Genomic DNA, 14181 nt, shown 5'->3' on the forward strand with positions numbered 1-14181 from the left:
TAAAAAAAAATATTTATTTAATGAAATATCAAGTAGCTGTATAGCTGTATAAACTCCTGCTACTGCTAAGTTGCTTCAGTCGTGTCCAACTCTGTGCGACTCCATAGATGGCAGCCCACTAGGCTCCTCTGTCCCTGGGATTCTCCAGGCAAGAATACTGGAGTGGGTTGCCATTTCCTTCTCCAATGCATGAAAGTGAAAAGTGAAAGTGAAGTCACTCAGTCATGCCTGACTCTTAGCGACCCCATGGACTGCAGCCTCCTAGGCTCCTCCATCCATGGGATTTTCCAGGCAAGAGTACTGGAGTGGGTTGCCATTGCCTTCTCCAGTATAAACTCCTAAAAGAAACAATAAAACATATTTTATGACATTAATTTTTTTTTTGCTTTTCTACCACCATTTAGAAATAACCTGCAAAAATTTAGAAATGTAAGATTGCATATTAAGAGATTTATTTATTTTAGATTTTTATCTTATAATTTGTCTCATTTTCTTGCCTAGCTTTTATCATTGTATTTAGTACTACTTAAGCTGTAGGTTTTTGATTGAAAATGCCATTCTATTGACATACTGTTTGAAGGCCACTTACTGTGTTTTTCTCCCGGAGAAAGCAATGGCACCCCACTCCAGCATTCTTGCCTGGAAAATCCCATGGATGGAGGAGACTGGTGGGCTACAATCCATGGGGTCGCTAAGAGTCAGACACGACTGAGTGACTTCACTTTCACTTTTCACTTTCATGCATTGGAGAAGGAAATGGCAACCCACTCCAGTGTTCTTGCCTGGAGAATCCCAGGGACGGTGAGCCTGGTGGGCTGCCGTATATGGAGTTGCACAGAGTCAGACACGACTGACGTGACTCAGCAGCAGCAGCAGCAGTGTTTTTCTCCAGTAGTGTAGATGGAATGACATATTCTGAGAAGCCCACTTTTGAAATTAATGGATTCATCTAAGTGAATTTTATTCACAGGGCAAGGTGCTATCTCCTCTTGGAAGCCCTTCTCTAACTCCTGGCTTAGAGAAGGAATTAAGGCCTTCTGCCTTCTGCCTTCAGCACTTGGTGCAAATTGCTACCATGATTCCCCATGCTATAACAACTATCTGTGAATAATGGGTGAGAATTCAGGCTCTAGAACAAAACTGCCAGAATTAGTCCTGGCTCCTTTCTTTGCCTCAGAGTCTTGATCTGTAAGATGGGGACAATAATTGGGCTACTGAATATAATATGCATATACATATAAATAGGCCTGACATAAAATAAAATTTTAATTGCTATTAATTCTAAACACACTGTAGACATCTTCAGATCAAATACTTTGTAGCTCCAAATAACAGCACAGTATCTAATGAAAGACTTCCACCAAGTTTGTTGCAGTCAGCCCAGAGCAAGTTTATAATTAGAATACACTGACATTAATTAGTCATAGAGATTAAAAACAGCCATAAGTTATAAAACTGTCCATCAACAAAGTAAAACAGTTGATCATTAAGAAATGGAGTAAATATCATATGCATTTTTATAAAACCATTTGGCTTCTTACAATCAATGGATATTCTATCTTGTTCATTTATTCTTCGGAAAGTCTATTTAATTTTTTATTTACAAAATCCATCAACTAGAAGTAATCTTTATGAAATCCTAAGTAAGTTTAGTAATACAGAAAACAAGATTAAAAGCATTCTATGTCCAATAAAATCATATAAAAACAGCATTTGAATTAAACAATAAAACTCATGTACAATTAAACAAATTTAAAGAACAAGTTTTGTCATCATATGAAATTATTTCCTTAAAGATTTTTAGGGTTAGAAAATGTTGCAGTGGATGAATCCATCCACATATTTTAGAACTTCTGACATCACATTGATGACTTTGCTTGCTGCTGCTAAGTCGCTTAAGTCGTGTCTAACTCTGTGTGACCCCATAGACGGCAGCCCACCAGGCTCCCCCATCCCTGGGATTCTCCAGGCAAGACTTTTGACCATATTGATCTTTTCTTTTTTTTCTCCCTACTTTAAACTGTGGGCTTAAAGCTGGTTTTATTATGAGCTCTGTCCAATTTTTTTGAGCTGGAGTGTGCCTAGGATTGCTAGAGGAGAGGGGCCAGTGAGAGTAGACAGCATCTGTTAAAATATGGGGGCCCTGTTCCATGAGGTAATTTTATTTCTTGCATATCTTCTTTAACTATTTGAGGGATTTTCACAGGAAGAAAATACTGGTCAAAAACGTTTTCCTCCTATTTAATAGCAATTCTTGAGCCTTCACCATGATCAAAGAGAATAAGTCCAGGTGTATCTTAACTGTCTCAGCTCTCCATGAAACCCATTTTTACTATATCCCTTTCAGAAAAGAAAATAAATAAAGCTATCTTTTCAGTTTCTATTTTTTAGAAATTATGGGCAATAACTACTGGTAGGCACTGAACTTAAACACTGATGTCTCTGAAGAACATGTTGTTAAATGTGGAATTTCAAGGTATCAGACAAAATCCTCATCTTGCTTTCATTTATAGTCTTGGAATCATTCTTTTACATAATCTGCATAAAATATGTGCATAGCTGCTTTTTTGTTGAGTCTTCAGCATAAATGTACTCATTTCCTATCTTGAACACCTAGGTCACTTACAGTTCCTGGTCGTGGGTAGGGGACTCTTCCTTGATAAGGCACCCACTGGTAGTTGGGACCATCCCTGTGAGCATATGGTCCAAGGAATACCCTTCTCACATCACTCATGCTATACATGCACACGGCTGACCCCTTGAAGATGTTACTAAAAAAGAGAGAACAAAAACAGAATTTCATTTTTATACAGTGACAGAGCTATTTACGCTGATGTCCTAAACTTCAGATAGCAATTATCAATACCTGAGCATAAATCTTCAAATAGTGTTTAGTATTTTTAAAGCTGCGTGTATATATATTTTAATAAGACATAAGAGAACAAATTATCATTGCTCAAAATTAGAAGGCATGGATGAAACCATCTTTAGTACTAATGTGTGCATGCTAAGTTGCTTCAGTCGTGTCTGACTCTGTGTGACACTATGGACTGTAATCTTCCAGGTTCCTCTGTCCATGGGATTCTCCAGGCCAAAGACTGGAGTGGGTTGCCATGTCTTCCTCCAGGGGATCTTCCCGACACAGGGATCCAACTTGCATCTCTTACATCTCCTGCACTGGCAGGCAGGTTCTTTACCACCAGCGCCACCTGGGAAGCCCCTAAGTACTCATAGAATAATGTATTCATATCATAAATAGAATATATATGACACAAATATATACACTCATATCATGTTACTTTAAAAAATTAAGTGAATATGTCCAATCGAATTTTAATGGCTTTAATACTTATAGAATAAATCAGTATTGGACATGATAGTTTAATCTTTCTTTATGCTATCACAGTCCTTTGCAGCAGTTTTCCTGACTTTTGATTTTAAATTATTTCCCTTTTAAACATTTATACATATCCAAATACATAACACTATTTATATGCATGTAAATATATATTTGGAGAAGGCAATGGCACCCCACTCCAGTACTCTTGCCTGGAAAATCCCATGGATGGAGGAGCCTGGTAGGCTGCAGTCCATGGGGTCGCTAAGAGTTGGGAACCACTGAGCGACTTCACTTTCACTTTTCACTTTCATGCACTGGAGAAGGAAATGGAAACCCACTCCAGTATTCTTGCCTGGAGAATTCCATGGACAGGGGAGCCTGGTGGGCTGCTGTCTATGGGGTTGCACAGAGTCGGACACGACTGAGCGACTTCCCTTTCACTTTTCACTTTCATGCCTTGGAGAAGGAAATGGAAACCCACTCCAGTATTCTTGCCTGGAGAATCCCAGGGACAGGGGAGTCTAGTGGGCTGCGTCTATGGGGTTGCACAGAGTCGGACATGACTGAAGCAACTTAGCGCAGCAGCAAATACATATTTAATTCAGCAACTCCAGGTAATGTAAACTTTATGCTGAATAGAACAGTCAGAAAATATGCTGTTTGATTGACAGCAAGAGCTTTGATGGAGATGAAAATGAGGAAAGGAGGAGGGGAAGAGAGGGGGAGGTGAAGAAGGAGGGAGACGGAGGAGGTGAGAGAGAAGGAGGGTAAGGACAAGAGAGAAGAGAAAGGAGAGAAGAGGAAAAAAAGATTTTTCACCTTTAGTTTATATTACTATAAACTGTTAACAAAACACAGATTTCTATAATATTTTATATTTCATTCAAATTTTTCAAGTCAAAGCTATACATAGGGCATAGAATGCATTTCATTGTTAAATTTATAGTAATGAACTTCTTTGCTAAAATTTATGTATAAAATGATTTACATCATGACTTGTTTCAAGCACCCAAGAATGCACAAGAGCTCAAAGGTTAAGCCAACATTGTTCTTTCAAAAACGTATTTTCACAAATATGGACACTTAAAACAGTGTCTAAAGGACATGGATTTTCTATGATAATAAGAGAGTAAAATGATTTACCTGGAAGTTGTAAACACTCCATATACAACTGGATTTTTAGGATCTTTAGAATTCATCAGGAATACATCCTCTGTTTAAAAATAAAATTAGGGAAATTTGCATTTCTGAAGGTTATGGCAAAGCCTGAACAAGTATACTGTGTGCAACACCAACATCATTAGCTACTTACGCAATTCATCAAAATGAGTGTCGATGCCATTTGGGCCTGGCACTGAGCAAATGAGACGAGCTTTGAGGAATGTTGTCCATTTATTCACCAGACTTCTGTGGCCCCCAAAGTCATTCTGAATGGAGGGAATAATGGTTTTAAAAACTGTGCATGCAAATGATAATTTAGAATATTAGTTTTATCGTTTCTTATCTTTTGTATATGAAACATACACAAAACGCAATTCCTCATTTTTCAAATTGATAAATGAATTTTAAATGACTAGATATAAGTAACTGCATTCTTATCCTACTGTTGGTACAATCTAGTCATTCAAACCTGATTCAAGGAGTGACTTATAATAAATATCCCTTAGCATTAAACAGTCACTGTACTTTTTCCATTCTGTTACCACTTAGCAATGGACAATATTACTCTTGTGTCTGTTTTGTCTGCTTTAAGTCTCTCTCTCTTATGTAGTAAGATTTTACCCATCTAAGTAAGCTGGTTCATGGAAATAAGCACATTTGCACATAGTAGCACTTAATGAGTATTTATTGAATGAAAGAATAACTGCATGCCTCATAACCCATACTCAAAATACAACACAAAAGCATGCTAAGCATTAAGTATTTTTATAAGTTCAAACAGTTGAAACAATTCTGACTTTACAAATAGCATGTTGAAAAAAATATCAGAAAAATTTTAGTAAAGAACTCATTCCAGAGTAACATATTGAAAAAGTAACTGCTCATTGAAAATGAAAATTAACTGTAACCCAATGTAGCAATAAATTCTATTATGATGATATGCTTTTACTGGCAACTTCTAGACTTAAAATAGCATTTATGTGCATATTTTTGAAGAAATATAACTTTTCCTCAAAATTATAACACTGATTTATATTTTGTTTATATGATTTTATTAGTATAAAGATTTTTTTTAACCCTTGTAAGTAATGCTTTTAATGATGCTCTGTATTTTATGGAGAAAAGATTCTCATATATTCATATATCATTTGTATGTTTCCAGATCATTAAAACTTATAATTTTCCAGTAATTTAACATACTACAGATAAATAATTAAATCATGATTGGGGAAGAAAAGAGGTTACGCCCCTCTTCTAAGAGAGTGATTTGTAAAATTTCATTATTTTTTAAAAAATAATTTCATTTGAAGACAATAAGTGACTTTTGTCCTTATGATTTTCTTGAGATGAAAGGTGCTTTAATAATACAATAACAGTTGGCTTTAATCATATTGCATATATACTATATTTTACAGTACAGAGGGTAAGAACAGAACTGTTATCATATGTTCACACTATTTAGCCCTAAGTATTTACTGACCAATTTTTTATTCTATCTAACAGTATAATGCATCTCACATCCAATTTTGTGCCACACAGTATATGAAAGCTCACAGCTTCAAAATTATGTATGTGTGCTTTGTACGTGCACACTGAAGGCAATAAACTTATAAAAATAAGCTATAATGTCTTTTCTTTTATATTCATACTTTAGTTATTTCCAACAAAATATATTCATTGAAAACCTACACACTGTAGGAAACTTTACTAAGTCTGAGAATACAAAAACTATTTTCCAAGGTAATATAAAAAATTGTTTCTCTTGAATTTCAAACTAGTATTATTTAATGTACTTGTGAACTAGTATGTGACAACCTCCACCAGCATGTTTGACTATGAGGTTATACATAAGCAACTGTAATATGTTTTCAATAGTTTTTGCCATTTAAATATTTACAATGATCAGGCAGGCTTTTTAGCCATATTTTTATTGTATTTGTACAAAGATGGGAAAGGAGAAAAAAACTGTGATTAGACAATGATACTCTCATTTTTTTCTTTACCTCACCTTGCATATCTGACCTATTCTAGCGTGAGTGGCTTTTCCAGTGTGTTCTCCATCTATTGCATTTTCACGGAAGAAAAAGTACACTTTGTCATCTTCAGGGTTGTCACTCTCTGGGATGAGGTGGGCACTAATGAACCTTGGATCTGAGAGACAAATTATAGCATATATATTAATTAACAATTGGGTAAATGAGATCATTCATTATAGTCTATTTTCAATTTTCTTTTAACTCCTATTTGACATATTTCACGAGCTAATTTTCTGGGTTCACTCCTTTTCAGCAGATGCAAACTGTTCTTTATGCATTTTAAAGTATGTTACAAATCACTTATGTTTCAAAAAGTTATTTTTTTCCAATAAAAATCAGGAATAGATACAGACATCCTCGGTGTGACCAGATAATGCAGATGCATTATTGGATATTAAAATATTTTGTAAACTGTAAGAGCTATCAAGCATTACTTATTGCCATCATCATTATTCTTTTTTTTCAAGCATATAATAGTTTAAATCACACTACCAATTGGTCTATTCCACTTTCCAGTAAAAACTGGGTGGGAAGGGAGAGGTGAGATTCCTATAAAACAAAGCAAAACAAGTTCTCTCAAGTTGTACCCCATCTCATTAAATGGGAACACCATTTACTAGATACTCAAGCTCCAAACCCTGATGTCACTCTTGAGTTCACTGTATCTCCACCGAATAGGTCAGGGTGTACCTCTGATACATCACTACTTCTCTAAACCCTCCTATATCTTTTCGAATCACTGGCAGTAAAACACAAACTCCTTACAGTAACGAAGCCATCTATGACTGGTCCCTCTATGACATGGAGCTACTCTTCATGCCTTCTCTTCTACCTACCCTTCCTTCCATACCTTACTCCTAGCCAAGTATACCAATCCCTTCCTGGTTCTCAAATAGGTTCAGTTCAGTTCAGTTGCTCAGTCATGTCCAACTCTTTGCAGCCCCATGGACTGCAGTATGCCAGGCTTCCCTATCCATCACCAACTCCTGGAGCTTGCTCAAACTCATGTCCATCAAGTTGGTGATGCTATCCAACTATCTCATCTTCTGTTGTCCGCTTCTCCTCCTGCCTTCAAACTTTCCCAGCATCAGGGTCTCTTCCAACGAGTCAAAGTACTGGAGCTTCAGTTTCAGCATCAGTGCTTCCAATGAATATTCAGGACTGATTTCCTTTAGGATTGACTGGTTTGATCTCCTTGCAGTCCAAGGGGCTCTCAAGAGTCTTCAATACCACAGTTCAAAAGCATCAGTTCTTTGGTGCTCTGCTGCTGCTGCTGCTAAGTCGCTTCAGTCGTGTCCGACTCTGTGTGATGGCAGCCCACTAGGCTCCCCCTGTCCCTGGGATTCTCCAGGCAAGAACACTGGAGTGGGTTGCCATTGCCTTCTCCAACGCATGAAACTGAAAAGTGAAAGTGAAGCCACTCAGTCATGTCTGACTCCTAGCGACCCCATGGACTGCAGCCCACCAGGCTCCTCCATCCATGGGATTTTCCAGGCAAGAGTACTGGAGTGGGGTGCCATTGCCTTCTCCTTTGGTGCTCAGCTTTCTTTAATGTCAAAATCTCACATCCATACATGACTATGGGAAAAAACCACAGCTTTGACTATATGGACCTTTGTTAGCAAAGTAACGTTTCTGCTTTTTAATATACTGTCTAGGTTTGTCATAGATTTTCTTCCAGAAAGTTATAATCAAGCAAAAGTGATGATAGAAGAATAAATAAAAACAAAGCAAACAGTATTTTATACTTATAGATATTCTCTTAGGTTGGTATTTGGGCATGAAAGAAGGGCTTATCAAGCATCTCAGGGTGCTCAACCTGGTGCTCTGTGACAACCTAGAAGGGTGGGGTGGGGTGGCGTGGGGGTGGGAGGGAGGCTCCATGTTGAATCGTGTTGACATATGGCAGAAAGCAGTGTAATAGTATAAAGCAATTATCCTCCAGCTCAAAATAAAGAAGACTAAATAAAAAGAAGACTTTATCAAGCATCATGGTCTGTCTCTAAAATATGTGAGGATAATTATCATCTTACACAAGTGGATTCTAGTGGGAAATCAAGCAAGTTATCATGTATAACATTGTTAAAAGATCTTCAATCCCAGTATCTCTTTGGTACCTGACACCATATGCACAGAGGATTTGGTAGCCAAATTAAATCTGACATAACTTCAGATATGACAAAAACGTGCCATTATGCACAGAAAATAAACATATTAAAGTAGAAAAAGAGAATATCGAAGAAAAACAAAGTCAATTTAATGTGACCTGGCTATAATAAATTTAGATAATTATCTTAAACAAAATATTCACTCTAATTTCAAAATAAATCAGGCCTTTAGTTGATGTTTTCCAAAAATTTAAAAGAAGCCATTCTTTTAATATATTGAATTTAGAAAATCTTATATATATTTACTTTTTGGCCCAAACCTTTGCTCACTATTCATTTTCTATTTCTCAGGAGCCCAAAATTTGCCTTTCTCTTCCTTGCCCCTCTCTGTCATTCTCTCAGTCTATTTCTCTCCTCTCTGGTGAATCCTCCTCTTTATCTAATCCAGTCATTCTAATTGTCTTCCTTATCATCCTAGAACTTTTTGGCCTCCTAAACCTCCAGTTACCTGCCTATACAACCCCAGAACTCTCCTCTGTCTTCATATCTAAGCAAGGTTGAAGAAAATCATATAGTCTTTGTAAATGGATGTACATACATTCAAACTATTTATCCTAAATGCTAATGTCGCTAAGGAATTATTTTATTTACTTTTAGTGACTCACTTTAGACTTATCTGCTGCTGTTTAAAATCATTCTCACTGTCTTCAAAATAACTAATGGATCATCTCTCAATTTATCCTCCAAAGATGGATTATTTATCTGCTATACCACTGAGACCAAAGCCATTTAGTAAGAACTCCCTTCTTTTGCTTCCTTCCCCACCCAATCTTTCTTTACTTCCATTCTGTGGAAGAATTATTTCTCTTCCTTTATATGTCTAAGGCCTCTCTCTCTTTGCTCTCAATCCAGTAATCTACAGACTGTTGGTTGCTCCAATAAACAATCCCCCTTCTTCATACAACCTCTCACCATTTGTTTTTTATTTATCAAATATTTCCTAAGCACTTGCTCTGTGCTCTGAATTGTGGAGGATCAGGGGAAATGTTTTCTGCCTACATGGTGCCTACTGTCTGTGAGAGAATACCAACAATTAAACACAGAAATTATTAAATTGCACATAATTTGGAAAAATAGAGAGTTTGAAATGATTGTAATGAAAAATGAAGGGAAAACTGATCTTGCTTTGATGGAATTAGGGAAAGTTTTTCTCAGAAGAAATGACATACAATTCAAGACCTGAAGAATATCTAGGAGTTTCCCAGGTAGAAGGAACACAGGTGTGAGGTTACAGAAACCACAGAGAATTTTACGCAACAGAGGAGGGAGGTGGTCAGAGATGATGACAAAAAGTTAAACCAGGCCACAGTAAGAAGGAAGTTTATTGTTCAGTAGTTTATTTTCCTAATGGCTAAAAGGGAAACCAGTAAAGTATTTTAAACCTAGTAATGACATTATCAGGTTTCTGTTTTTAGAAGATCACTGGCTTCTGTAGGAAAAAATACATATATACTCAGGCAAGAATGAAGGCAAGAAGATCACTTTGAAGGCTGGTGAGAAATTATGGTGATGTGGACTTGTATCACAGAGGAGACAAATGCAGAGACTCTGTGAAAGTAGAAAAAATGGATTACATTCACTGATAAGACATTGGATATGAGAAGTAGTAAGAAAAATCATGGACAAATTAAAGAAACAGTTGATTTAAACATCTGGTTGGATAAGGATCATTTACTGAGATGGACGGACAAGGCAATGGAACCCCACTCCAGTACTCTCGCCTGGAAAATCACATGGATGGAGGTGCCAGGTGGGCTGCAGTCCATGGGATCGCTAAGAGTCAGACACGACTGAGCGACTTCACTTTCACTTTTCACTTTCATGCATTGGAGAAGGAAACGCAACCCACTCCAGTGTTCTTGCCTGGAGAATCCCAGGGACGGGGCAGCCTGGTGGGCTGCCGTCTATAGGGTCACACAGAGTCGGACACGACTGAAGTGACTTAGCAGCACTGAGATGGCACAACTGAGGAAAACAGATTTGAGAGTGGAGAAGGAAGACTAGCCCAGTTTAGTGCATCTTTGGCGGGAGATGCTTTGGAAGTTATCCCTTAGACCAGGAGATACAAGAGTTCTTTCCCCATTGGTAGTGTTCTTACTGTGAGTCAACAGGAACCACCTCATCAGCCAACTGATTCCTCATCCTCCTTTGGTTGTCATCAGCCATTGGCACAATAAAGCAGTCACATCTTTCCAACAATTTTTATTGCTTCTCTGGCTTGTGCCTTTTATTTTTTTGGACTTTGAACCTCAATTGTTAATGATCTAATCTTCACAATTTCCTTTGGCACTATTTTTCCGAAAACCCTAAATATATATGTTCCTTAAATTTCTTTTCAGACACTTCTTATTTCCTTCTATTCCTATAATTAAAGCCTCTCCTAGTATTTCTTCTACTATTTTAATATTCTTAATTTTATTATATTTTTAAAGTTTTTTCCTTTGGGAATTTATTCACTTTTGTAGCTTGAAGTATCACCAGACTACATCAGCCTTTCTTTTCTTCCTATATTCATTTCTGCATTTCAAAATTTTGGCTACAATAGTCTACTTAGATATCTTATTGCAACTTAAATTCATTATGCCCAGCAAAGAACTCGTCAACTTTTCTTTATAAACTGTTCCTGCTCGTACTTTTCCATTTTGGTTAATGTGAAGATCAGTACCTAGATATAAATGCTAGTTTACCTTAAATTGCCTCCATCTCCTGCAGGACTTCTGTTTTGTAGTCTAAATTTATTTTCAAACGTATTCTTGCTATAATTTCCACTTCTTTTCTCTGTTTTATAGCATTAACTTTGCCAGCAAAATTCAGTCTTTTCACTTTAGAATTATATTTTTGGAATAATCTAACTTATACATGTATTATCTATTTCTTCTAAGGCATCTATCCATACAGTGCTACAGAAATAAGTACAAATGTATTTATACCATGTATTTTTCCATCAGATCAGATCAGATCAGTCGCTCAGTCGTGTCCAACTCTTTGCAACCCCATGAACTGCATCACGCCAGGCCTCCCTGTCCATCACCAACTCCCGGAGTTCACCCAGACTCATGTCCATCCAGTCAGCGATGCCATCCAGCCATCTCATCCTCTGTCATCCCCTTCTCCTCGTGCCCCCAATCCCTCCCAGCATCAGAGTCTTTTCCAATGAGTCAACTCTTCACATGAGGTGGCCAAAGTACTGGAGTTTCAGCTTTAGCATCATTCCCTCCAAAGAAATACCAGGGCTGATCTCCTTTAGAATGAACTGGTTGGATCTCCCTGCAGTCCAAGGGACTCTCAAGAGTCTTCTCCAACACCAGTTCAAAAGCATCACTTCTTCGGCACTCAGCCTTCTTCACAGTCCAATTCTCACATCCATACATGACCACAAGAAAAACCATAGCCTTGACTAGATGAACCTTTGTTGGCAAAGTAATGTCTCTGGTTTTGAATATGCTATCTAGGTTGGTCATAACTTTCCTTCCAAGGAGTAAGCGTCTTTTAATTTCATAGCTGCAGTCACCATCTGTAGTGATTTTGGAGCTCGGAAAAATAAAGTCTGACACTGTTTCCACTATTTCCCCATCTATTTCCCGTGAAGTGATGGGACCGGATGCCATGATCTTCATTTTCTGAATGTTGATCTTTAAGCTAACTTTCTCACTCTCCACTTTCAACTTCATCAAGAGGCTTTATAGTTCCTCTTCACTATCTGCCATAAGGGTGGTGTCATCTGCATATCTGAGGTTATTGATATTTCTCCCGGCAATCAGGATTCCAGCTTGTGTTTCTTCCAGTCCAGCGTTTCTCATGATGTCCTCTGCATGTAAGTTAAATAAACAGGGTGACAATATACAGCCTTGACGTACTCCCTTTCCTATTTGGAACCAGTCTGTTGTTCCATGTCCAGTTCTAACTGTTGCTTCCTGACCTGCACACAAATTTCTCAAGAGGCAGATCAGGTGGTCTGGTATTCCCATCTTTTTCAGAATTTTCCACAGTTTATCGTGATCCACACAGTCAAAGGCTTTGGCATAGTCAATAAAGCAGAAATAGATGTTTTTCTGGAACTCTCTTGCTTTTTCCATGATCCAGTGGATGCTAGCAATTTGATCTCTGGTTTCTCTGCCTTTTCTAAAACCAGCTTGAACATCAGGAAGTTCACGGTTCACATATTGCTGAAGCCTGGCTTGGAGAATTTTAAGCATTACCTCACTAGCATGTGAGATGAGTGCAATTGTGCAGTAGTTTGAGCATTTTTTGGCATTGCCTTTCTTTGGGATTGGAATGAAAATTGACCTTTTCCAGTCCTGTGGCCACTGCTGAGTTTTCCAAATTTGCTGGCATATTGAGTGCAGCACTTTCACAGCATCATCTTTCAGGACCTGGAACAGCTCAACTGGAATTCCATCACCTCCACTAGCTTTGCTCGTAGTGACGCTTTCTAAGGCCCACTTGACTTCACATTCCAGGATGTCTGGCTCTAGGTGAGTGATCACACCATCGTGATTATCTGGGTCATGAAGATCTTTTTTGTACAGTTCTTCTGTGTATTCTTGCCATCTCTTCTTAATATCTTCTGCTTCTGTTAGGTCCATACCATTTCTGTCCTTTATCGAGCCCATCTTTGCATGAAATGTTCCCTTGGTATCTCTGATTTTCTTGAAGAGATCCCTAGTCTTTCCCATTCTGTTGTTTTCCTCTATTTCTTTGCATTGATCGCTGAGGAAGGCTTTCTTATCTCTCCTTGCTATTCTTTGGAACTCTGCATTCAGATGTTTATATCTTTCCTTTTCTCCTTTGCTTTTCACTTTTCTTCTTTTCACAGCTATTTGTAAGGCCTCCCCAGACAGCAATTTTGCTTTTTTTGCATTTCTTTTCCATGGGGATGGGCTTGATGCCTGTCTCCTGTACAATGTCATGAACCTCAGTCCATAGCTCATCAGGCACTCTGTCTATCAGATCTAGGCCTTTAAATCTATTTCTCACTTCCACTGTATAATCTATGTATATCATAGACCTTATGGTCTAGTGGTTTTCCCTACTTTCTTCAATTTAAGTCTGAATTTGGCAATAAGGAGTTCATGGTCTGAGCCAGTCAGCTCCTGGTCTTGTTTTTCTTGACTGTATAGGCTTCTCCATCTTTGGCTGCAAAGAATATAATCAATCTGATTTCGGTGTTGACCATCTGGTGAGTCCATGTGTAGAGTCTTCTCTTGTGTTGTTGGAAGAGGGTGTTTGTTATGACCAGTGCACTTTCTTGGCAAAACTCTATTAGTCTTTGCCCTGCTTCATTCCATATTCCAAGGCCAAATTTGCCTGTTACTCCAGGTGTTTCTTGACTTCCTACTTTTGCATTCCAGTCCCCTATAGGATATGACCACTATAAATCAAGTTATCGCAACCAGAAAGGTCTATAGGGCTGATACTATTCCAGGTCAGTAACAGGGTTCAAAGTAGAGACTACATTTATCAATACATATGCTCA

The 14181-nt window shown here is 37.8% G+C and overlaps 1 protein-coding gene across 1 annotated transcript in view; it reads right to left on the reverse strand.

Moving 5' to 3' along the window:
- Positions 1–14181, reverse strand: part of SEMA3A (semaphorin 3A) — a 255164-nt gene that overhangs the window by 56420 nt on the left and 184563 nt on the right. Inside the window, exons 7-10 of the mRNA XM_005899613.2 lie at positions 6510–6652; positions 4653–4767; positions 4484–4553; positions 2627–2771 (exon numbers count right to left, since the gene is read on the reverse strand). Coding sequence (XP_005899675.2) covers positions 2627–2771; positions 4484–4553; positions 4653–4767; positions 6510–6652 — 473 coding nt within the window. The remainder of the gene's footprint in view (positions 1–2626; positions 2772–4483; positions 4554–4652; positions 4768–6509; positions 6653–14181) is intronic.

This window comes from Bos mutus, chromosome 4, assembly GCF_027580195.1.
Source record: "Bos mutus isolate GX-2022 chromosome 4, NWIPB_WYAK_1.1, whole genome shotgun sequence".
Lineage (NCBI taxonomy): Eukaryota > Metazoa > Chordata > Mammalia > Artiodactyla > Bovidae > Bos > Bos mutus.